This window comes from Notechis scutatus, chromosome 2 (genome assembly GCF_049901735.1).
Source record: "Notechis scutatus isolate UNSWTSFEM ecotype Mainland chromosome 2, rNotScu1.2, whole genome shotgun sequence".
Taxonomy (NCBI): domain Eukaryota; kingdom Metazoa; phylum Chordata; class Lepidosauria; order Squamata; family Elapidae; genus Notechis; species Notechis scutatus.
Window position 1 is genome coordinate 13,267,301 of NC_142010.1, and position 23,730 is coordinate 13,291,030.

The window sequence follows — 23,730 nt, forward strand, 5'->3', positions numbered from 1 at the left end:
CCTGTTGATGCAGCCTAGGATTGAGTTGGCTTTTTTTGGCTGCTGCAGCTCACGGCTGGGTCATATTTCAAGGATTATCCACTAGGACTCCAAGATCCTCTCACAGTTATTGGCACTGAGCTAGTCTGTACCGCACAGTTAGTTTTTCTTGCCTAAGTGTAGGACTTTCCTTTTCTCTACACTGAATTTCATTTTGTTAGATATGGCCCAGTGTTCTAGTCTGTCAAGATCCATCTGGATCTTGAGCCTATCTTCTTGGGTGTTAGCTATTCCTGCCAGCTTAGTATCATCTGCAAATTTGGTAAGTTCCCCTTCTATTCCCTCATCTAAGTCGGCACGAAGATATTAAAGAGTCCTGGGCCTAAGACAGAACCTTGTAGCCCCACTGCTTACTGCTTACTTCCCTCTATGTAGGAATAGTACCATTAAGCACTACTTGTTGAGTACAGTTTGTCAGCTAGTTGCGAATCCATCTGGTGGTGATGCTGTCTATCCCACTTTTTTCTAGCTTACCTAAAAGTAGATTGTGGTCTACTTTGTCAAACGCGTCTGCAGTATTTCACTGGCCTACTAATTTAGCCACTTTGTGAAAGAACAAAATAAGTGTCAACTCATAAAATATTTCTGTGGTCTTTTAGAGTTGCCAACAGAAAGGGAGGGAGAAGCAGTGGGCAGCTTGCATTCCATAAATGTTTTCAGAGATAGTTTCTAGGTGACCAAAGTTTCTGCCACGCAAACTTCTAACTGCAGAGTATGATTGATGACTCTTGGCTATGGATGTATCCCATTGGAGAATATGAATTACGATACAACCAGGGGTGTGGGAAAATCAGGTCAAGGGTGGCGATGAATGATGTGTCTCAGAGTCAGCTACACCCAGGCAGTGCCACATTTTAACTCCCAATAAATCATTTTGGAGTTTGGCTCGAGACTCATGATTTAAATAGGGTTAATTGTCAAAATCCTGACAGTTAGCCAACTCTCCTAATTCATCACCATTGTCGGGAAGGAGGAGATGTTGGGAAGGAAGGAGGAGGAAGGAAAGGGGAAAGGAGGGGAAAGGAGGGAAAGGAGGGGAAAGAGAAGAGGTGCAGGAGGAAATAGGAAGAAAAGAGGAGGAAGAGAAGAAAAGGAGGAGGAGGAGGAGGAGGAAGAAGAGGAGGAGAACCAAGGAGGAAGGAGGAGGAAGGGAAAAGGAGAGGGTAGGAGGGGAAAGAGAAGAGGTGGAGGAGGAAATAGGAAGAAAAGGGGAGGAGGAGGAGGAAGGAGGAAGGAGAAGAAAGAGGAAGAGGAGGAAGGAGGAAGGAGAAGAAAGAGGAAGAGGAAGGAGCTGAAGAAAGGAAGGACAAGGAAGGAAGAGCATGATGAAAAAGGAGGAAGGTGGTCCCCAGCACGGAGGGAGCAGGGAATCCTTTTTTTTTAAGCAGGAGGGCCCCAGGCCAGCATGACCCCCAGGGCCCTTTCCCTGAACCCAGTGCCGGTCCCCGCTGCCTCACTTCCCTTCCTGTCTCCCGCAGGGCAAGTGGCCCTCCGTCTCGGCCCTGGACATGTCTCCTCCGTCCTCCCCGGGATGGCCTGGCCCCTCTCCCCGCCACAGGGTGCGGCTTCATCAAGGGCCACCGCCGTTAAGCCTCCTGGCGGCTCCGTCTACCCCCAGGCCCCAAACAAGGGCGGTGCCTCCCCTCAGACTGCTGCATCATCCGGGTCAGCATGGCGCTGCAGAACGGCACGCTCTACAAGAGCATCTTGGTGAGTGGGGCGGGGAGGAGTAGGGCTTGGGGTTTCACACTTAACGACAGTTACAGCCTCCCCGTGGTCACCTGGTCAAAGTTCAGATGTTTGGCAAGTGACTCAATCTTTATGACAGTCACAGTGTCTCGAATTCATGGGATCCCCTTTGCGATCTCCCAACAAGTAAAAGTCAAGGGTGGAGCCAGAATCAACTAAACAACCAGGTTACTCACTCAACAACTGCAGTGATTCACTTGAGGGACGTGGCAAGGAAAGGTGTAGAAATGGGCGAAATTCACTCATCTCGCTTAGCAACAGGAATTTTGACCTCGGTTATGGTCGTAAGTCAAAGACTACCAGTATTTATTAGTTTTATTAAATTGACATGCCATCCGTCTCCCTGATTAGGGTAGGCAGGTTACAGACGATAAAAAGATAAATAAATAAGCAATTATTTTTTTAAAAACGAAGCAAACCGCCATGTTTGTAGTTTAGCTCTCTGGGTGTCAGGTGGTGCTCCATTCAAAATTCAAGAAAGAAATACTTAGACTCTTTAGATTAGAGAAAATATATCTTTTACTGAAAATGAAGTGGTAGCATCAGTAGAATTCTGAATCTGAGAAATTAGGTGCGCAGATCACATATACAAAGTGATGAAGTTGTTCCCACCCCCATAGTTCAAATGATTCTTCCAATTAAAAGTTGTGAATATGATCATGTGGACATCTTCAGGTGGTGATGAGGTCTCTGTCCGTTGACCTTGGCATATATATATATTTTTTAAAAAAAACAAGTTTTATTTTCAAGACAAACAATACATAAATACACATAAACACAAAACATAAAAGCATAAAAATCTCTTTTCTGAAAGTTGCTTAGTCCTGGGTTAAAACTCTTGGTACAGACACAAATTCAAATTCATATTCATTTTACATACCATTTCATATCTTATTAACATTTTCAATTTTCTATATGACTTCTACTCTCCTTTAAATTTTCTCAATTTTATTTTATTTTATTTATCTCCTCTCAATTCGTATCATAATATTTATTATTCTTTGTCTGTTCTATTCCAGCCAACCATTTATTTTTCTTCTTTAAAAAAGAAGAAAGACTTCTCCTGTACACTATATGGAGTATGATGCCTTTATCTCTTTCCCTATATTTATAATACTTAATATAAAACACATGACATACATTGGGATTCTGTCTGGTACATTCTAAAATTATACTATATTATCAAAATAATACAAATCTATTCATTAGTATTGATATTCATTCATATCTTAAACGTTTAACTCATTGCTTTTCAATTAAATCACATACTTTTATGGGAGCCCTATTTTCCATAATTATTCCCCCCACATCACATATTATAGCTCAATATTTCATTAAAATGTTCCTCCTTCTTCTACTTCAAATCTCATTTCACAAAAATTCACTAGTATACCATATTCTAATCATTAATATTAACAATCATTTATATCTTAAACATTGTATCCATTTCAATTAAATATCATGCCTTTGTGGAACACTTATGCTTTCCAAAGATTATTACCCCGCCCACATCACAATCTTGAATCATGTTTCATTACAGTACTCCCTTTTTCTTAACCAAAAATTTCACTAATTTATGTTAAATATTTTATCACATTTTAAGTTACATATTATTTCTAATTTTCTATGATTACTTCTAAATACAAGTATAAAAATGCAATCTTATGTACCTTTCTAGAATCCTTTAACAATAAGATTTATCCATTATCTCTAAAAAACTTTTGCTTCTTAACATCTTGCTCCCCACCATTAGGACTTCTCATCCCTTCCTTTCTCTCTTGCTTCTTCTTCTCCTTGTCCTCTTTAACCCCTTGTCTCTCCACCTCCCTTTTATTCTGCTTTCCCCCTTTCTGTTGTTTCTTAACATAATGTCCCCTTTTCACCTTATTCTTCTCTTTTGGGCTGTTTTTCCAGATCTTAAAGACCTTTTTTCCTTTTTCTCTTGCTTTTTCCCTTCTCCAATCAAAGTCATTTGTTCATCAAAGATGGCTTCTTCTTCTTCTTTGTCCCCATCATCCTCATTCTGCTTCACATAAGTATAAACCGCCATTTCTAAGTATTGAAAAATAGTGCCAAGACCATCTTCCCCTCCTTGTTTTTCTCTTTCATATTTTTGATATATAAGTTTCAATCCATCCATAGATGATGCCATTGTGTAGAGAAAAAGTTTTCCAAACAACCACCCAGATGATTTAATCAGAAGTAATTTCCAAAGGTTCCAAAATCACCAAACAATCCAAACAGACTGTTTCTTTTAGATACCTTCTTCTTCTTGACTTTCTCTTTCTGGGGTTAAAGTAATCACAAATCCTTTTCAAATATATTTTTTGGAAGTTTTTAATGTTTAACAACTCTTTGCAATGCTAGGCAATCTTCTCCTTATTTTCAAATTTTGCTCTAATTTTTTTCACTCTCCCTTCCCACTCACAGCCAAAAAGGTTTGTTTTTTTCCGCTGTCACTTTAGGAAGGAGAGTAGAACAAAGAAAAACTTTCCCCTTTAGAGTATTCGCAGCTTGTAACTCTCACAAGGAACAATATATACTTAGCAGCCTTCAAGGTTCCAGGTCACTTTCTCCTGTCTTGTCCCGGTTAGAAGCAACTTTCACTTTTCTTCCAGCTTTCTCCCTCCTGCACCTGTTTGTCCGGCTGCAGCTTTCTTCGTGGCGGCCATTGCTGACCGCCGTTCCTCCACCTAGGAAAAGGGGTTTAGCCGGCTGGGGAGGGGTTTGCGACACCCCCAAACCCCTTGCCAGACCCCCCTGTCTTCAGCTGCCTCTACGTGGCAGCTATATCCCCAGATCCAAATGTATCGGGGGAACCTTGGCAGCGAACGCAGCAGGGATCACGCGGTCGCGAATCCCTGCCGCCGCCGAAAGCTTGCAAACCGGAAGTCCTACCTTGGCATATTTTGATAAAGATTTGCAGCTGCACAGAGAAAAGAAAGCTAAGCGAGAAATAGAAACCTAAGCAGGAATTTATACTCCCCTCTCCTCATTTACACAACACAAGAATGTAACACCTCCAGCTCTCTTCCCAGATGTTGCCCCCCGTTACTTATGGCAGCCAAAGATGCAAAGCAGTAGTAGATCTTGAAGGCTGACACTGGGTTTCAATCAATCCTGGCTGAGTTCCAGTTTTTAGCAAGCAGGGTTGAGCTCTTTTCACCAACCAACCGGACCGCCATTCCACTTAGAGGTCCCTGCAAGGGCTGCAGATGCTGAACAAGGCAGACCAAGCATGGGAAGGGTGCTGTTGTGGTTTGCCAGCAACAGGTGCGGATGGCTGAGGCCTCGGAGAGCGAAGCCTCGGACGAGGGGCCTACGTGTGCTGCAGGGATGGGGCCAGGACTATCGGAGAGTGGGGTGCTCCCTTCGGAGGTTGTGGAGGCTGGCAACAGTGATGCAGAAGACCCCGAAGAGCCTGTGCCCAGTGCGCATGCACACAGGGATGCTCAAAGGAAAGAGCAGCTAAAGCATCAAGGCCAACTCCGGAGTAAGGTTGGCAGGTGATGATGGCCTCTCCCATAAGGGATAAAAGCCAGCCTTCGGGGTTGGCTTCTTTGCAGGAAGCAAAGAAGTTCTTTATGCTCAGAGTCCTCATCCTCCAGTTTGTTTTTTGGAAACTTCTGGCTTGGGATATTTATCTGCAATTAGTCTTTCGTTCTTGGCAGCCTTTTGCAACCTTGAATCTGGGACAATGAGTTTTAAAAGACTTGGCTGTGAATGCACAGAATTCACAGCGTCGCATTAAAAGATGTTTGCTTTTATACATACTTTGTGTTTTTTTAACAAGGCTTGGGTCAGAATAGGTGCCGATCTCGCTTGGCAAGTGCTGGGTGACATTTCTGCCTTTGGGGGAGGCATCAACGGGGCTGGCCGACTGACCCCCTTTCTCCATCTTCCTCCCCAGGTAACAAGCCAGGATAAGGCCCCCACCGTGGTGGCAAAGGTGCTGGAGAGACACAACCAGGACACGAATCTGGCACATGACTACGAGCTGGTGCAGCTGTTGCCGGATGGCCGAGGTGAGGAAGAGGGGAAGGGCTGTCGGTGGGGCTAGCCTGATGGCCCCACAACGAGGACCAGGGTGTGTGTGTGAATGTGTTGTGGCCACATGGAGCATTTTCTGGAAGTCACCCTGACCTGCTGGGGTCCCTGCAGATCTGATTCCGGAAAGCAACATCTCTGCACACACGAGACCTGTGTTCAAGTTCAGATTTGAGAGGGGCAGCCTGCTGAGGCCTGGTGTGTGGTGGGCGGAGGGTTGCAGGGGTGGGGTTGCTGGGGAGGAGGGAAGTGGGGTGTCTTCCTCCTTGACCCTCCCTCTATCTCCCGCAGAGCTGGTCTTCCAGCCCATGGCAAACGTCTTCTACGCCAGGAATGGCTTCAGCCTGGACTTCCTGCTCCGGCCCAAGGGCCCACCGAGGAAGACCCGCCCTCCCACCCCCCCACTCAGGAGCCCCCGAGCCAGGGAGATGGACATCAGCGCCACCTTCCCAAAGATCAAGGCCACTGGCCGCAGGATCGCCCGGGCTCTTTTCTGAGGGGGAGGAGCTCTGGAGGGGGGCACCCACACAGCTCTGTTGGGGACCCCAGGCCAAGACTGGGAGCTCCACCCAGGACATGAAGTGGGGGGGGCCCTTCAGCAGCACCCCAAGTTGTGCAAGAGTCTCAGAGTCTCCACTGCCCAGAGGACCCGAAGGCAGGAAGGATCGTGGGGCTGAGAGGAGTAGCCCTGGTAAAGGTCCCTCAGGTGGTCTCAGGTGACTGAAGGGTGGGGCGTGGCAACACAGTCCCATAAGTAAGAAGAGTCCTTTAGTACCTCCAACTTTGCCCCCAATGTCCAGTTCCCTTCGGCTGCAGAAAAAACTCTCCCAAGAACAGCCTTTAAGTGGAGGAAATTCAGTCCAAAACAAAGTCCATGCAAACTGTAGCTAAAAATCCACACAAACCACACTGCAGCAATTAACTGGACAGGGCAGGAGAAGGAATTGCAGCCTTGAAAGGCCAACAAACACACACACAGTTGGGAAGATGCCAGGAACCCAGATGAGCCTTGACAAACAAAGATAACTCACGATTTGCTTCCAGAAACTTTGCTGTGCGCAAACTCCCTTTTTAAACACTGTGTTCCCAGTCGCAGCTGATGAAGGGAATCAGGCCCTTTCCTCCCTGTAAGCCATGCAACTCACATTGCTCCCTTCTGTTCTTCCCTGCATGCCCTAGAATGAAGAGGGGTGGGCCTGAGTCTTCCTCCAAATTCCCACTCCCTTGTTCTACCTCTCCCCTGCTCAGCCCAGTCGGACCGTGCCCCTCCCCAGTTTCTTCCCCAGCCAATGGAGCCACACTCCCGCTCCCAGTCAGCTGCTCGGCCTCCCGACAGGGGCATGATAGCTTTCTTTGCTGCTTCTCCAAGGAGATTCTCTCCTGTATGTGTGTGCGTGTGTACACCTGCACGCCTGTTCACAGGACCTTTGCTGAGATACAAATATGGAGGAGGGGGCTGATTTTATTCCCCCATCCCCCTTGATGGCTTCTCTGCCCTCCGAGAGTCTGTGAAAGGGTCCATTTTCTGGTCCTCCTTCCCCAAGTGGTGGGAGCTGGGTTGTTTTTGGGGGAGTGGGGTTGCATAAAGGTTGTGGGGAAGCTGCTGACCAGGGTGGGTCATCTCTCAAGAAGGGGGTCCCAGGCTGGCTGGAGAATCCTGAATCCTCTGGGATCTTCCTGGATCCGGTGGCCTTGGCTAAGGGCAAGAAGGATGTCAGGTGGAGGGTCGCAGCTGTTGGTGTGAATGGGGGAGGGGGCTCTGTTGAGCAGGAGAGATTGGGGGCTCTGGAGAGACAGGCAAGCATGGGCCAGACTAGATGGCCTCTACCTACCCACCTGAAAAGGAAGCCGGTGAGTCTCAGCAGGAGAAAGTCCAGGTGCGATTCATCTCACCCACCGGCCAGGTTGAGTGTCCGTCTTCCGAACTTCCCCCACGGTCCCTCCCCACTTCCTCCTGTATTTAGAGGAGGGGCAAGGACCAGGGAAGGTGAGACCCCTTGTTGCCCCCTTTAGGGTTTCCGCTCTACTCTAACTTTGTCCTCTCCCTCTGGACAAGGGGAATTGGGTTCCCACGACGTCTTCCAAACGGCAGGAGCTGAGAAAGGCGGGAGGAGGGGTGTTTCAGGGAGATGACCAGGCAAGGCTGAAAGAAAAAAAAGAGGGAAGGGAATCTTTTGAGGGAGGCAAGTTCGAAGAGGGCCTGAAGCTTCGCCCTCCTTGTCCTGGAGGAGTTTCAACCTCTGCAGCAGCTCTGATGCTTCCTGGTGGCCTCCCATCCTCAGGCTAAATAGGCTGGTCCCTCTCAGCCAGGGGAGGCTATGGGAGGCTGGGCAGCTGCCGGCTGTTGAGGGCGGAAGATGAAAGATCAGCTGATGTTTGGTGATGCCAGATCAGGCCAGGGCTCAGAGCCCCAACCCTCCCCCAGCTGCAGCAGGCAGGCATCCCACAGGGCGCCTATCCTGGGATGGCCTGGATCCCCCCTACTCCCTAGCTCCCCCATCTCACTTTCCCCATCGCACAATTGTGTCTTTGGACACACCCAGTCACACAACATGGGCCCAGATCCATCTCTCTCCTGGTCAAAGCAGAACTTCTAGGCTCTTCCCATGCTTCCCCTTCCCGACAAGATTGTGATTTCCTCTGTGTTCTTCCTGACACCCCCACATATACACACACACACACACAGAGCATGACTACTTCCTCCAACCCCCATCAGCTGCAGAGGCCCTTGGGTTCCGCTTCCCCAGCCTGAAGCTTTGGGTTCCTCCGAAGCAGAACTGAGGAACTGGACAGAATCCAGCAGGCCACAAGCCTGGATTCCTCACCAGGACAGCTCAGGGATTGTCCTCCTCCACCCCACGGCTGAGTCTCCAGGTGGGGCAGCCACAAGGTCCTCTGGCCCACCGGAAGTTTCCAGGGACTTGTTCATTCCTCCCCACATGAAAGAGGGAAAAGGGATAAGAATCTGTGGACGTCATTATTTCTGGAAGCCCCTCAGTCGCCTCTTTGAAAGCTGCTCCTGGGAAACAGCCAACCCCCCTTGCTTGATTCTCTAAAAATTAGCTGGTTCAGTTCCCCTGAGCAATGAAGCATCTATCAGCAACAATGCCTTTTCTTTGTTAAGGAAACCTGAATTTTTTTTCCTGTCATTGATACATTTGGTGTTGTCCCTTCTCCAAGTTCTTGCACGCTGTTTTCCAAGGGGAGATTTTTGCCGACAGGAGCCCAAATCTTCCCCGTGTTTGAGAGACTTTCTCTAACGACACAAAGATTCTTGCTGTGGTGGCCCCAAGACCCCAGATGAGGAATTGGGAGGGGGAAATTCTGCCCTTAGAGATCTAGCTGGAGTCCTGCAGAGCCAGTCTGGATGACCTCTGGAGGGGAAGAGGCTCAATTGGAGGGCTACCTAAGGGCATCTAGAGATGTTGGGGAGAAGGGAGGGTCTTCCACTCAGGGCTGCCCGATTGAACCCCCTCCCTCTTTCCCGCAGAGCTGGTCTTCCCTCCGTGGCAAATGTCTTCTACACCAGGAAAGGCTTTGCGGCTTTGCTCCGCATTTGGAAGGCTGCCCACTGGGTGGTCGAATGCATCAAGAAAGACACCAACGCAGGTTCTATCTTGGATGAGCTGCCCCGATCACAAGTTCGGGAAGCTCTTTTATTAAAAACACACAGTGATACGTCACAAGCAGTGAATTCTATCCAATCATTAAGTTACATGAGAAGGAATATTAGTGCACACATAGTAACATCCAATTACAATGCATGGTAGTGTGAAAGGTGCAAGGTAACAAATCAGCGCCTGCATTACAGTTATCCGCCCATGATGACGTGTTTGTTGATTGGTGATCTCTGTTCCTGGTACGCTTTCAGCCTACGTGAGGCCTAGAGGCCTTGAGGCCTGGTATGTACCGAAACTATAGAAACTAATTTATTACTGCATCTCCTCTGTTTTAGTTTTATAGAAAGAAATTTCTTCTGGATCTTCGTCACTGCCCATGCAAAAACTCGTGCGAGCGCACGCATTAGGGTCTTCTGAGGGTATGACTTTGTACAGAGGTTCCTTTTCCCAGAGGGCATTAACCTGTGCAATGGCGCGCTTTTCAGCTAACAAGGATAGACTATTGGAGATAGTGCGAATAAAAATTGGTAATACACATGGAAGAATAACACATCCTAAAGCAATCATACCTATGAGAGCTACTATAGCTTGTAATCCTGGTAGTTTTGGGAACCAGGAACTAAAAATATTTTTAAGATCAATACCTTGCCATACTTGATTAGGATTATAGGTTAATTGTCGCATCTCAGTTGTTAATTGTGCTACTATTTTGCCAACTTTATCAATTTGAAGACACCAATTTGTAAGATTGAACCTACCACACACCCCTCCTTCTTTGGCTAGTATGTAATCTAAAGCCAAGCGATTTTGGTAAACAGCTGTGCGCAATTTGTCTGTAGCAGTTGCTAGAGTGTTTAGAGCTTTGTCTATTCGTTGGCCAGCTAAATCTAAAACAGCTTGTAAGCGAATAATTCTATTAATCATATATATGGGGGTTCTGTACCCCCAGGACCCGTCTTGGGCCCAAGTAGCCACGCCGAAGGTGCAGACGATTCTCTCTGAGCTCCAGGTATCCCCTGTATATTCTGATTGACAGGGGAAGCCTGCAAAGGCATTATCGGTGTTTCTTTTCCTGCGGGATAATGTATCATACACAGGGATGCCTAGTTCTTGCTTAATGGAGATCGGGAGGAGGAAAAAGGAAGGTCTTATCCACCCCAATGCACATGACCCTTGCCAATCTGCAGGAAGGGATGGATAGGCTAGGTTACCACAAATCCAATACATGTTATTTGGGGCTGTCCAAATTTGGGAAGATGTTGTGTCATTGAGATAGGGGAGGTGGGAGGTGTTGAACTTGGCAGGTGTGGTGGTAGCATTGTCAGGTGCTGTCCAAGTCTGGTAGGAGTTATCCCATGTACCTAAGCAGGTGTCCTACTGGAGTGGACCCATTTCGGGAAAAGCAGTTTCTACCAATTAAGTTGGTGGTAATTGTCCAGATAAGTGGATCGGAAACTGTTCTAGCTGTTATGTTTCCTACAGAAGACATGTTATTGAACAGTGATGGTGAGGCTTCCAAGGCTTGCCATGGCCATTGTTCTCCTGTGGTGGTTCCCCCACAGACAAAACAATTGGTTATTGCAAGTTGTTTTGCAATTTTTTCTGCCATATCCATGAACAAGTTTTTTGCAATTACACTGGTATCAGGGCTTTTTCTAATTTCCTTAAATTATTATATACCGACCAACCCAATGATGTTTCCTTACCTTCATATATCACTTCGGTTTTTATGGTAATGTAAGTGTTTGGATCCGATCCTGTGCCATCAATCCCTATACCATAAGTATCCAAGGCAGGGTGTTGTCTGGAGATGGTGATTTCTACCTTATTGTCTGTGGTAGACCCTGATATTCGTTTGAAATGTGACAGATGATTGCAGCCTTTGTACCCTCCCCCAGTATAATCACAGACACAAGACCAACCTGAGCACTCGATGGAACCTCCACAAGGGACCCATTGATTGGGGTTCCCTGTGGCCCAGTTGATGGGTGTAGGACACAAATATTTATGATTGTGAGCGTATGTTCTTTTCCAGTCAACCGACCCGCATGAATGTCCCCTGGTTTAGAACAAGCAATACAAACATCAAAGGTTAAAACAATTGGGTTAGAACCGTCCTTGAGCACGGTGGTGTGGTTTAGGTAATAAAGTTTTCCCTCCCCCTCAGGATCAGATCTGCCAGAGGTTCTTGGAAGTCCCACCCATAAGGTAACGTTGAGACGAACAGCCGTCTTGGGATCGTAGCAAATGGTTTTTGAGTTCATCTTGCATAGATGGTACATGGTCCCATTGTTTTGGCAAGTTTTTCCGGTAGGAAGGCACTTCTGCGGTTGTTGGGTATGGTAGATGAGAGTTAGTTGAATGAAGCCTGCTCGTGTGGTTTTGGTCAGGCAGGGGGTGCAGCCATCTGACACGCTGGTGGGATTCTGCGATCTCTTAACCCGATGTAGAAAGGGGGGGGGCCTGAGCATGAATGTCAGGCTGATTCACGAACTGTCTGTGATGACGATGGGGTGAACGGGGTCTGAGGACTGTCCATGAGTCATAGATGTTATGTATGGAATCATAGAGGCGTCGACCAGAGCAATAATAGGCAGTGGCAGTAGGACGAAGTATGAGGAGTGTAGTCCGAGGAGGGCGTTCAAAGGTGTTGATCTGGAAAGAGGCATTGCTGGAGATGTGGAGCCATGGCTGAGGGAGTGTTGACCATCTGAGATAGGGGGGAAAATGTCCCCAGATGCAGTGCAGGTCAGCAGGAGGGGAGTACCTGTCGTAAAGTACGTCACTCGAGATGGAATGGAGACCTTGGAGGCATGTGCAGCAAGAAGGAGGAAGAGGGTCGGCAAGGCAACGAGACGATTCATGATGATATGTCTGCAGGTGGTGATTTTTCTGCAGGTGGTGATTTTTCTACCTTGGGGTGGTATGGTCTGACGTGTCGTCCAGGAACCCACAGGACACGATCTGGAAGCTGGATAGCTGCGTAGCCGCGACCCAAGGTGAGGAGACCAGCAGGGCCCTTCCAAGTAGGGTCTGGCAGTTGGCGGTAGTATACCTGTGGTTTGGGAGAATCAGGGGAAGGGGGGGAGGAAAAATGTCGCTCCGCTGCCGTCATAGCAGGGGTGCCTGAGAGATTGAGGAAGTTGAGAGTATAAAGACAGAGATTAAGAGTGTCTTGCATCGCCGGGAGGCTAGGGGTTCTTTTCCCTTTGATCAAATGTCGTTCTAACGCTGTTTTTAGCGTTAAGTTAGCCCTCTCTAGGGCTTGTTCCTGACTGTTATAAGGGATCCCAAATTTGTGGGTAATTTGCCACTTAGCACAAAATTCTGACATAGCTGTGCTAGTGTATGCAGGACCATTATCTGTTTTTATTTCATTTGGGCGTCCCAACGATGCAAAAGTGCGAATGCAATGATTGATGACATGTTTGGAGGCTTCTCCTCTTTGCGGGGTCGCCATTATGAACCCTGAATAAGTATCAATTGTGACATGCAGATACTTCCAGGGGCAAATGGAGGAAACTGAGTAACGTCCATTTGCCATATTTCGCAGGCTTTCAACCCGCGGGATTTACCCCTAAGGGAATGGAATGGGCTTGTTGACTACAGGTGGGGCATTGTTGCCTAATGGCTGAAGCTTTGGCCATAGTGAGGTTGAAATGTTTCATAAGAGCTTTGGTGTTTTGATGGAAATAAGAATGGCTCTCCCAAGGAGTCAATGTGTGTGATGTCATGATGCCTGCAGCTGCTTGATCAGCCACATCATTGCCTTCCTGGAGGATTCCTGGGAAGGGTTGGTGACTACGAATGTGTGCTACAAAGAGCGGGTGTTGACGCTGTGCAATAAGGTGTTGCAATGTAACAAAAAGAGAGAGAAGGTTTTTATCAATAGCGGGAGAGAGGTAAGAGTCATGAATAGTAGAGACTATTTGAGTAACATATAGGCTGTCTAAGATCAAGTTGAGGGGTTCATTAAAATTCTGGAGGACTAATATGGTTGCAGCAAGTTCAGCTCTTTGTGGTGATGTATTGCTTGAAGTTGAGGTTGCTGCAAGGATATTATGTCAGCAGGCTTTTTCCCCCAGGTAAGGGCTTCAAATAATGCAGAAAGAATATCAGTGGTTAAAGACAGGAAAGGTCGGGCCCAGTTTATGGTACCCAGATATTGCTGAAGTTGAACCAGAGTGGGTTGAGAAGGTAGAGACAGAGAGGGAAGTGAAGGATAGGCAGTAGTTGAAAGCATTTTATAGCCCAGATATGCGTATGGAGTTAGTACTTCGGTGAAATCAATCTGTGTTCTCTGGAAAGGCCAGCCCACTAGGGGTCGCCCTCCCATTTCTTTTTTCCTTGCTGCTTTCTTGTTTACTTTCAAACATATAGTCCGAGAGGGAAGCCCCCCCCTCAGGCAGATAGAGGCTGCAGAATCCTCTTGCAATCCTCATTTGCATTTTCAACAGCCAGTTTTAACAGAAGCTCTTTACGGGCTTCTTCATTCGAGATTTGCCTCTGAATGGCTTTCCGAAGCTCCTCTACAAACTCAGCATAGGGCTGATGTGAGCCTTGAGTAATTTTTGAAAAAGATCCTATGATGCCAGAGGTAGGATCATCGACTTTGTCAAGGGCTTTGACCGCTATGATACTGATAGAGGCAAGAATACGTTGTGGGAGAGTCGCCTGAGCTGCTAAGTCCATATATCACCCCGCACCGAAGATCTGATCCGCTCTCGCGGCCGCTCCACGATTGCGGGCAAATCTCTCAGCTTCGGCGCGAAAGTCTGACTCCCAAACAACATACTGTGGTCCAGTCAGTATCATACGGAAAAGATCTTTCCAATCTTGGGGTAACATGAAAAAGGAGGTGCTGATGGTGTTAATGAAGCCTCTGACATATGGTGCCTGGATGTCGTACATGGCCACGGCTTGTTTTAAATCTCTGATTAATTTCATGGGTAAAGGTTGAAGTCTAGGCACCATATTTCCGGCTCTATCCCCTACATATTCAACAGGACAGAGAGAGAGCTCCTCCAGGGTAAGAGAGCCCTCCCTGCGTCCCTGCGCCATGGCTTGTGCTATCGCTCCCATGGGCGTTTGATCTTCCGCAGAATTTAAGTTAGGAGGATTTATGGGTTTAGGAGCTGTGGGAGATGATGCTTCTAATGGGAGAGCGTCCTTTGTTTTGGTTTCAGCTGTATAAGGAGGAGGACCCGGGGGAGCTTTGGTCAGTGCTAAACCATGGATTTTTAAACATTCCATCACTATTCTCCATGTGGTCAGAATCTTTGGCGGAGCCCTGGGGTTATCATGAAGATAATCACCCAAACGTTGCCATGTGGAGACTTTCAAGGACCCTTTCTCCGGATAAGCCGGGCATTGTGTGTAAATGTAAGTCAAAAGGGTGATAAGGTCCTTTTTAGTTGGAACCGGGAGATTTTTGCTCTGATTCCTAAGAATACGAATTGAGCTCTTCGTTAGTTCTCCTGACCTAATTCCTGCAAATATGCTATCTGCTTTTTGGAGAACTTTCTGCCCATACTCACCTGAAGGGAGGATGTCTTCTTTGCAGAAGATTCCTGGGGAGAGATCCGTGACACGAAACGGCGTCCCTGGGTTGCAACTGGCTCGTCCGGCCGGGTGAGATAAGCAGTCGAAGATAAACGCACCCATTTCTTTTAATGGATCACGTCGGGGTCGCCAGATGCGGCTTTGCTCTGCATTTGGAAGGCTGCCCACTGGGTGGTCGAATGCATCAAGAAAGACACCAACGCAGGTTCTATCTTGGATGAGCTGCCCCGATCACAAGTTCGGGAAGCTCTTTTATTAAAAAACACACAGTGATACGTCACAAGCAGTGAATTCTATCCAATCATTAAGTTACATGAGAAGGAATATTAGTGCACACATAGTAACATCCAATTACAATGCATGGTAGTGTGAAAGGTGCAAGGTAACAAATCAGCGCCTGCATTACAGTTATCCGCCCATGATGACGTGTTTGTTGATTGGTGATCTCTGTTCCTGGTACGCTTTCAGCCTACGTGAGGCCTAGAGGCCTTGAGGCCTGGTATGTACCGAAACTATAGAAACTAATTTATTACTGCAGGCTTCAGGTGGATTTATTGGAGATCATCTAGTCCAACTCCCTGCTTGGGCCTACACCATTTAGGTCTAGTCTATACCATTTGAATCTGAGCCCAAAAGAGGGAGGGAGGGGGGTGTGGGGTACCAAAATGGGGCAGGATCTTCCTCCAGTTGTGAGGGAGATAAATGGTTGAAATGGCTGGGTCAATGTAGGGGGGTCTCAGGTGCCCCCAATGGCTCCCCACAAATGTTCAGGGAAGACCCTGCCTGCTGGCATTGTGCTCCTCCAAAGGGGGCTTGAGAGGAAGCAGAGCAAGGAAGCCTCTGAGCAGGAGGGGGTCCTTCCACTCCCTGGATCTGCCCACCATCATCCCGAACCCGTTCTGTCTTCGGACCCCCAAAGGAGCTGGGATCCAGAGGCAGCAGAGGGAGGAGCCTCCTGTGGGGGCGGCAAACAGGAAGGAAGGAGTCCAGGGTTTACTGCTTCTAAAGTTTATTCTTTCATAGCAAAGTGAAGGGAAGGGAAGTGATTCATAAGAAGAATAATGTAGATGAAGCTGCTGTGGGTTCAAAGCCAGGAGAGATGAAGGGCCTAGACCAGGGGTGGGCAAACTTTTTGGCTCGGGGGCCGCATTGACTTTTAAAATTTGACAGATGGGCCGGGTCAGCACAAGATTTTTTGGGAATCGCCCCCCCACCCTTCCCCACCCTCTTCTCCTTCCCCTCCCCTCGGAGGCCCCCTGAGTCAGGAGTTGTTGCCTCGGGAAGGGAAAGGCAAAAAGGAAGAGCCGCGGCGGTGCTTTGCAATGGGAGCAGCGGCACCGGAGGCTCAGGTTCAGCGGCTCCTGGTTTTGCCTTTTCCTTCCCAAGGCAACGCGGGACTGGAGCCGCACGGAGCTGCGCCGGCGGTAGCAACTCCTGACAGCCCCAGCCGGACACCTGAGCAGAGCCCGGGCAAAACTGCCTGTTGCTGCTGCCGGAGCACCACCGGGTCGCCTCCTCCAAGCAGCCCGCCCGCCGGGCTTCCCCTCTGCCATGCGGCTCGGGGCGAGGCACGAGCGCCTGCGAGTTAAAAGGAAGCCGAAAGTTGCTGGGAAGTTGCTCGGGTGCTGGGAGCAGGCTTTTAAAGTGCCGCCCGAGCAGGACCGCCGAGCCGGGAAACGGGGCACCAAGGCAGGGCAAGGCTCCACCAGCAGCGGCCTAGCTTTAGGTGGCTCCAAGCAGCCCGCCCCGCCCGCCGAGTGGAACCCTTCCCGCTCCTCGGCGGAAAGACGCTCCAGCCTGCAAGCTTTGCCTTTGCAAAGTTTAAGCCTGGAAGCCCCGGAAAAGAAAGGGGGATCGGTGGGGACTCACCTTCGGAGAGGTCGCACTCGAAGGTGATTTCGAACTCCCAGCCGAGGCCTTTGCAAATTTCTTTTCTTTCCTACCCCTAGATCGCTCCGCACTGTTTTGCAGCTTTGGGGGCCACGCGGCACAGGGCAATACGCCAAGCCCAGCGATTTTTTTTCAGGGGCGGGCCGGATTGGACAGACCAATGGCAGCAATTTTTTTTCAGGGGCGGGCCGCATTGGACAGACCAACGGGCCGGATGTGGCCTGCGGGCCGTAGTTTGCCCACCCCTGGCCTAGACGGACAGGTCGGCCCAGCATCCCAGGGGACAGTCTAGATGGTCTCCATCCCTCCCTTGCAAGAAAGGGAGGCCCCCAAAGGAAGCTACCATCCTCCTCCTCCCTCCAACCTGCCACCTTCAGCCCCCATTTCTCAGAGGTTGCAAACAGGACAAAGAATCATCAGCTACTAAAGAAAAAAAATATCCTTTGCATCAGAGAGCAGGATTAATCCATGAGGGCTGCAGAAAAAGAGACAGGGAAGAAAATTAGAATATAAAGAGACATTTTTTGTGTAAATAACAATTTTTTCTTCCCTTTCAGCCCCCAACCCCAAGGCAGGCCCACATTGCAGGGGGGTGATTGACAGGCAGGGAGAAATAGAGGGATAATCTTCCCATTTCAGGGAGGAAAAGGCTGGGAAGGACCAGGGATTCCTCCCCATTTCATCTCCAGGGGATTCTGGGATTCTCCCTATTTGTCTTAATTAGAGGGTTAATCAAGAGGAGAGACCCCCCTCCCTCCCCCCTGCAGGCGTTTCCTATGAGCAAAGGACATGGGGCCAGGATGGGGGATGAAGAAAAGGGAGGAGCCTGGGGGTCACTTGGCCAGAAATTGTGTGAATTCCCACAAGGAGAAGCGGGGTCAGGAAGAACAGCCTGTCAAGGTTCTGACTAGTGAACCCAAATGAGTCTCCATGGAGAGCCAAGAAGGATCATCTGGGACTGGGGGGGGGAGGAAGGGTCCAATTCACAGTGGAGTTTTGGAGGGAGTTCATGAAGATCATAGGGTCATCATTCTCAAGGGCTTAGCTCCACCCTCCATCCGAGTACAGACGGAGCTGCAGAACGAGCTAACGCTATTATAGAACAATACCTGAGATGCTGTGTTAATTATCAGCAGTCTAGCTGGGAACATCTCCTGCCATTTGCTGAAGTGGCCCAAAATACCACAGTGCATGGGACTCATCCCTTTTAAAATAGCCACAGGGGTGGAATTTGTCCCCATGCCTGAATCCCCTCAGGACCCCCCCTCCACAGTGAGCCTAACAGGATGGGTGGGTTGCTTACAAACTATCGGGGGGAGAGAAATGTAAACCTGGGGTGCTCCTTCCCTTCCCTTCCCTTCCCTCCTTTCCTTCCCTTTTGCAATTCCCCAAAACTTGGAAAAATTCTGGGCTTTTAGGGTTTTTCTGTGCATTTCTTTTTGATTGCAATACTTTTTCAGGTCTCTGTAAGGAAAAGCTGCCCCAAATCCAAAAATTTGCTGTATCCACAGAAATTAAAAAAAAATAGATTAAAAAAACACCTATAACTTGTAGGAGGGGCTGAGATGAGGGAGGAAGAGGAGAAACTCACCTGCAGGAGGTTGGATGGGAGTGGCTGGAAGGAGAAAAAGAGCCAATCAGGATCCTTTATGGGCTGGAGGACTCAGGGGGTCCCCCTCCCCACTGATAGCCCATAATAGGTTGGACGATCTTCCCTTATAGACCTCTTGACAAACAGAAGTTCCCAAAACTATTCCTCAAGGAGACCCTCTTTGCCACCTGCTGAGCTCGATGAGAGTCCTGCCCTAGATGGTCCCCTCCCCACAACCTCTCCTCCAGCCCCCCCAGACTCACCTTTCTTGCTCTTCAGGTAGGAGAAGAGCCCCACAGCCAGGAAGGCCGCTCCTATCACGGCCCCCATGATCCCTGTCCAGAGTTTGCTCCTGGCAGAGCCCAAGAAGGAGCCTCACCTGAGCAGGAGGATCAGGCCCACCGTCCCCCAGAAGGGGTCATTCTGGCTCCCCCCCACAGGGAGGTTCTCTCCCCCTTCTCAGGGCAGGAGGGGAGGGGGGGAGGGGCTTACCCCACTGGATGGTGATGGGGGCCTCCAGGCTGACATGCCCCACCTGGCAAGTGTAGACGTCCCCCCGCTGGGGCTGGGTCTCCAGCATCACCTGGAGTTGGTAGGTCCAGTCTCCGTTCTGGAGCTCCTCCCCGAAGGCCACGCCCTCCTCCTCCAGCTTCCCGTTCTTCAGCCACTGGATCTCGATCTCCAGGGGGTAAAAGCCCGTGGTGGTGCAGAGGAGGATGGTGTTGGGGGAAGCGGGATCCATCTTGGTGGGGGAGATGGTGACAGTGGGCTTGGCTGGAGGGAAGGAAGAGAAGGAGGCACATGAGAGGCACTGGAGGGCCCAGAACAGGAGACCAAGTTGGTTAGTTCAGGCCAGGATCCCTTTTCACTCCTGAAAATATTCTGTGTTTTGAGTCATCTTCCAAAGTAAATTGCAGCAAGAAATTAAAAGGGATCCTGAAAGAGGGGAAAAAGTGAAACCCTTCCTGATTGGGATCAGTTGCAGTCTCCAAAAAGGAAGAATTCCCCAAATAGGCAAATCCGACAGGGATAAACGCTAGAAACGCCCAGAGGTGGAAGGAACCTTCTGCCAGATGTGGTGGAGATGGAAAGAAATAATGCAGAAGACGAGGACAAACACAGCAGGATTCGGAGGATTCTTGGGATCTCATGGAAAATGGAACCACACTTTTAATCAGGTGTAATACCACGTTTGTTTGTTTGTTTAGTACATGTACTTATTAATTAAATTTATTTGCCAAAGTGGCCAAATAACCCAAAGACTTACAGACCCTCTCCTAGCTGTGACTGCCACCTGCTCTTCGGGAGTCCAGGAGAATCTCCAGAATTGGGAACTGAATATAAAGAAGGAGGAGGAGGAGGAGGAGGAGGAGGAGGAGGAGGAGGAGGAGGAGGAGGAGGAGGAGGAGGAGGAGGGGAGGAGGAGGAGGAGGAGAAAGGACAAAGACGGGGGAGGAGTAAGAAGAAAGAGAAACCAGTGAAATGGATCAAAAGGAACAACAAATAACACAAGAAGAAAAAAGAAGCTGAATATGAGATATTAATGATGGATATAATACATAAGAGGGGGGATATTGAGACTGGAATGCTGATAAATGAAGTGGTTACGGAGATACACAGTGGAGATCTAAGAGGGAGGGGGGAAACCTTGAGAAATGGGAGAGAAAATATCAGAAAATGATGGTAAATGGAGGAAGGATTAAGGGAAAAAGCCAAAGGATGATAGAAAATGATAAACAAGCAAAGAAACAATGAATTAATATAAAAGAAAGACTTAGAGACAATAGTTAGAAGTGGAAAAAGACCTGCTATTTATATTAGAGGATCCATTGGAGTCAGCACCTAAATTGATAGAAAAGATAGAAGAGTATGAGAAAGTAGCAGGTTTGAAAATAAATAAAGATAAAACAAAGATTTTAGCAAAGAACATGTTAGTAAGACGAAAGAAAGAATTGGAAGTTTTGGGGGATCCAGGTCACAAAAAAGGTTAAATATTTAGGGATACATATAACACCAAGATGTAGCACACTTAAGGAGGGCAATTATCTCAAACTTAAAACAGCAGATTGCAACAGACTTGATAAAATGAGAAAATTTACAATTATCACTGATTGGGAGAATATCTACAATTAAGATTAATGTATAGCCTAAAATCTTATACTTATTCCAGACAATTCCAATCAGATTAGGGAAAGAATTTTTTGAAGATTTAAACAAAATAGTGCTAAAATACAGTACAGAATAAAACTTAAATTGCTACAAGATGCAAGAATAATAGGAGGATTTGCTTTGCCCAATTGGGAATTGTACTACCAAGCGACGAGTCTGATGTGGGTAAAGGAGTGGATAACACTAAGGAATACTAGACTTTTGAATTTAGAAGGACATGACTTGCTGTTAGGGTGGCATGCCTTCCTCTGGTATAAGGGAACTAAAATGCAGGGGTATTTTAGAAGAGATTATATTCGAGAAGTATTGCTTCTAAACTGGGAGAAGATAAAAAAGCAATATTATTTTAAAATTCCATCATGGTTATCTATTATTGAAGGTTTTTCCTATGCAATAATATATAAAAAAGGATCAAACAGATATGCTGAGATATTGAATGAAAAGGGTGAACTGAAATCTATGCAAGCGTTGGAAGAACAAGGTGTAAAAATGAATTGGCTTTCATATTTGCAAATACAATCTAGATTTGATAAAGATGTTAAAACAGAAGGTATCTATGATAAGTTGACTGATTTAGATAAAATTTTGACAGGTACTGATGAAAAAGTAATCAAAAAACTTTATGGACATTTGCTAGAGTTTAAATTAGAGGAAGAACAAGTAAAAGAAACAATGATTGCGTGGGGGGGAAATTCGGATATGGGATTGACTTAGATAAATGGCAAAAATTGTGATCTCAAAATTATAAAATGACAATGTCAACTGCATATAAAGAAAATTTATATAAGATGTTTTACAGGTGGCACTTTCCCCGATTAGAATTGCAAGGATGTTCAAGAATAAATCAGATAAATGTTGGAAATGTCATCAGATACTTGGTTCATATTACCACATGTGGTGGACATGCTCGGATGCAAAAAGATATTGAACTACGATCCACACATGGTTGGAAAAAAATGACAAAACAGCACATAGATGTTAAACCTGAGATATTTTTATTGGGAATTATACCGGAAATATATTGTAAAGAATTGAAATATTTGATTGTCAATGTTTTAACAGCGGCTAGAATTGTATTTGCTAAGAATTAGAAAAATGAAAAAATACCTATGCAAGAGGAAATTATTAAGAAAATCATGGACTGTGCTGAAATGAGTAAATTGACATTTGAAATTAGAGAACAAGAGGATAAACAATTTTATATGATGTGGGATTTATTTTATCAATGGTTAGATAAAAAGACATGGTAAAGAAATAGATTAGTAAGCCTTACAATAAAAGTCAAAAGATTGATATAGAATACAGTATAAAATATATAACCGTTGGATGAATGTATAAGATTAAATCATAATGAAAATTATAATATCTCATATAAAATGATGGAAAAATAGTCAAATGGATGCTTAATAATTGATATATATAAGCATAAGCTAGATCGATAAGGTGAGAATTTATATAACTTGTGAGTAATGGTAAAAAAAAGGATAGCACAAAAGATTGTAACCAACTGAAACACTGTATGTATATAATTGAAAGAGGGTTTTATGTTTTTATGTTTTGTTCGTATGTTTGTTGTAAAAAATAAAAACTTTTTTTTTAAAAGAAAGGAACAAAATAGAAAAAAAATAAAAGAAGTGGAAAAGAGGGAGACTCTACATGATGAGGTATATTTGTAGTAAAACATATATAACAGATTTTGAGGAGATGGGATTAAGAATTAGAATAAGAAGGAATTATTTAAATGTAATAGATATGAAAATAAGAACTTATAATAGATTAATTAAGTAAAATAGACAAATGTTTATGTAAGATCTAAATGATTAGGGGATAAAATATGGCAAGAAATGTTTTATGGAGCCTGACAGAGAATAGATATAACCATGTAGTAGTATAATATTTTTAATGAATTATATATGTGCTGTCCAGCCAGTGTGTGGGAATTGTATAGTTAGGTAGCAATTGTGAGCTGTCCCCTTAAGGGAATGCATCATGGTAAATGTAGTTAAGGTCGCCTGGAAAATGTAGTCCATATCACGTGACGACATCTGTAATCCTGATAGGTCACTACATTGACCCTTGATGGGTTGGGGGAGTTTTGCTCACTTTTGCCTGAACTCCCTAACTCATGGCAGTTGCTTCCTATCGCTAGGAGATGGGTTAGGAGATAACCATCTTTTATTACAAGGCAGATATGCAAAGGATTGGTCATGAAAAAAGAACTTCATCACAAATGTGATTTATGAGGATACCTGTTGAACCAATAAACGTACTTTGTTATGGACGTCTTGTTGAGTTTATCTATCTGCATCTGCACAGCTTAAAAATCCACTACTGTGCAGAAGACAGAAAAATATATTTTGTTATTTATATTTATATTATTTCATTAACTGGACAGGGCAGGAGAAGGAATTGCAGCCTTGAAAGGCCAAAAAACACACACAGTTGGGAAGATGCCAGGAACCCAGATAAGCCTTGACAAACAAAGATAACTCACGATTTGCTTCCAGAAACTTTGCTGTGCGCAAACTCCCTTTTTAAACACTGTGTTCCCAGCTGCAGCTAATGAAGGGAATCAGGGCCCTTTAAGTCCCCGTAAGCCATGCAACTCACATTGCTCCCTTCTCTATTCCTCCCTGTATGCCCTAGAATGAAGAGGGGGTGGGCCTGGGTGTTCCTCCAAATTCCCACTCCCTTGCTCTACCTCTCCCCTGCTCAGCCCAGTCCGACTGTGCCCCTCCCCAGTTTCTTCCATAGCCAACAGAGTCATACTCCCGCTCCCTGTCAGCTGCCCGGCCTCCCCTCCGAGTCAGATTCCGTCAAGGGGCATGATAACCTTCTTTGCTGCTTCTCTAAGGAGAGTCTCTCCTGTATGTGTGTGCGTGTGTACACCTGTACGCCTGTTCACAGGGCCTTTGCTGAGATACAAATATGGGGGAGGGGGCTGAGTTCAGCCTCACCCATCCCCCTTGATGGCTTCTCTGCCCTCCCAGAGTCTGCCCCTCCCCTCTAGCTCTCCTCTCCCTCCCTCCTCCCTCCCTCCCCACTTTCCTCTCCCCCTCGCTC

The 23,730-nt window shown here is 46.7% G+C and overlaps 3 protein-coding genes across 5 annotated transcripts in view; 2 read left to right on the plus strand and 1 right to left on the minus strand.

The window, feature by feature from the left end:
- Positions 1-23,730, plus strand: part of LOC113432426 (rano class II histocompatibility antigen, A beta chain-like) — a 404,516-nt gene that overhangs the window by 299,334 nt on the left and 81,452 nt on the right. The window lies entirely within an intron of this gene.
- LOC113429092 (ral guanine nucleotide dissociation stimulator-like 2) overlaps positions 1-23,730 on the plus strand; it is an 80,463-nt gene that overhangs the window by 16,713 nt on the left and 40,020 nt on the right. The window contains exons 2-3 of one of the 2 annotated variants that reach the window (XM_087953554.1): positions 5,699-5,813; positions 6,127-6,949. In XM_087953554.1, coding sequence (XP_087809680.1) covers positions 5,699-5,813; positions 6,127-6,332 — 321 coding nt within the window. In that variant the 3' untranslated portion in view covers positions 6,333-6,949. Of the gene's footprint in view, positions 1-5,698; positions 5,814-6,126; positions 6,950-23,730 lie in introns of those variants that run through there. The other variant, XM_087953555.1, reaches the window with a different exon arrangement.
- LOC113431158 (DLA class II histocompatibility antigen, DR-1 beta chain-like) lies at positions 17,165-19,330 on the minus strand (the record flags this gene model as incomplete). The annotated part of the gene is made up of 5 exons (XM_087958841.1): positions 17,165-17,382; positions 18,499-18,522; positions 18,762-18,872; positions 18,937-18,945; positions 18,991-19,330. Coding segments are annotated over 5 exons (498 nt in total), but the record flags the coding sequence as incomplete, so codon positions are not given.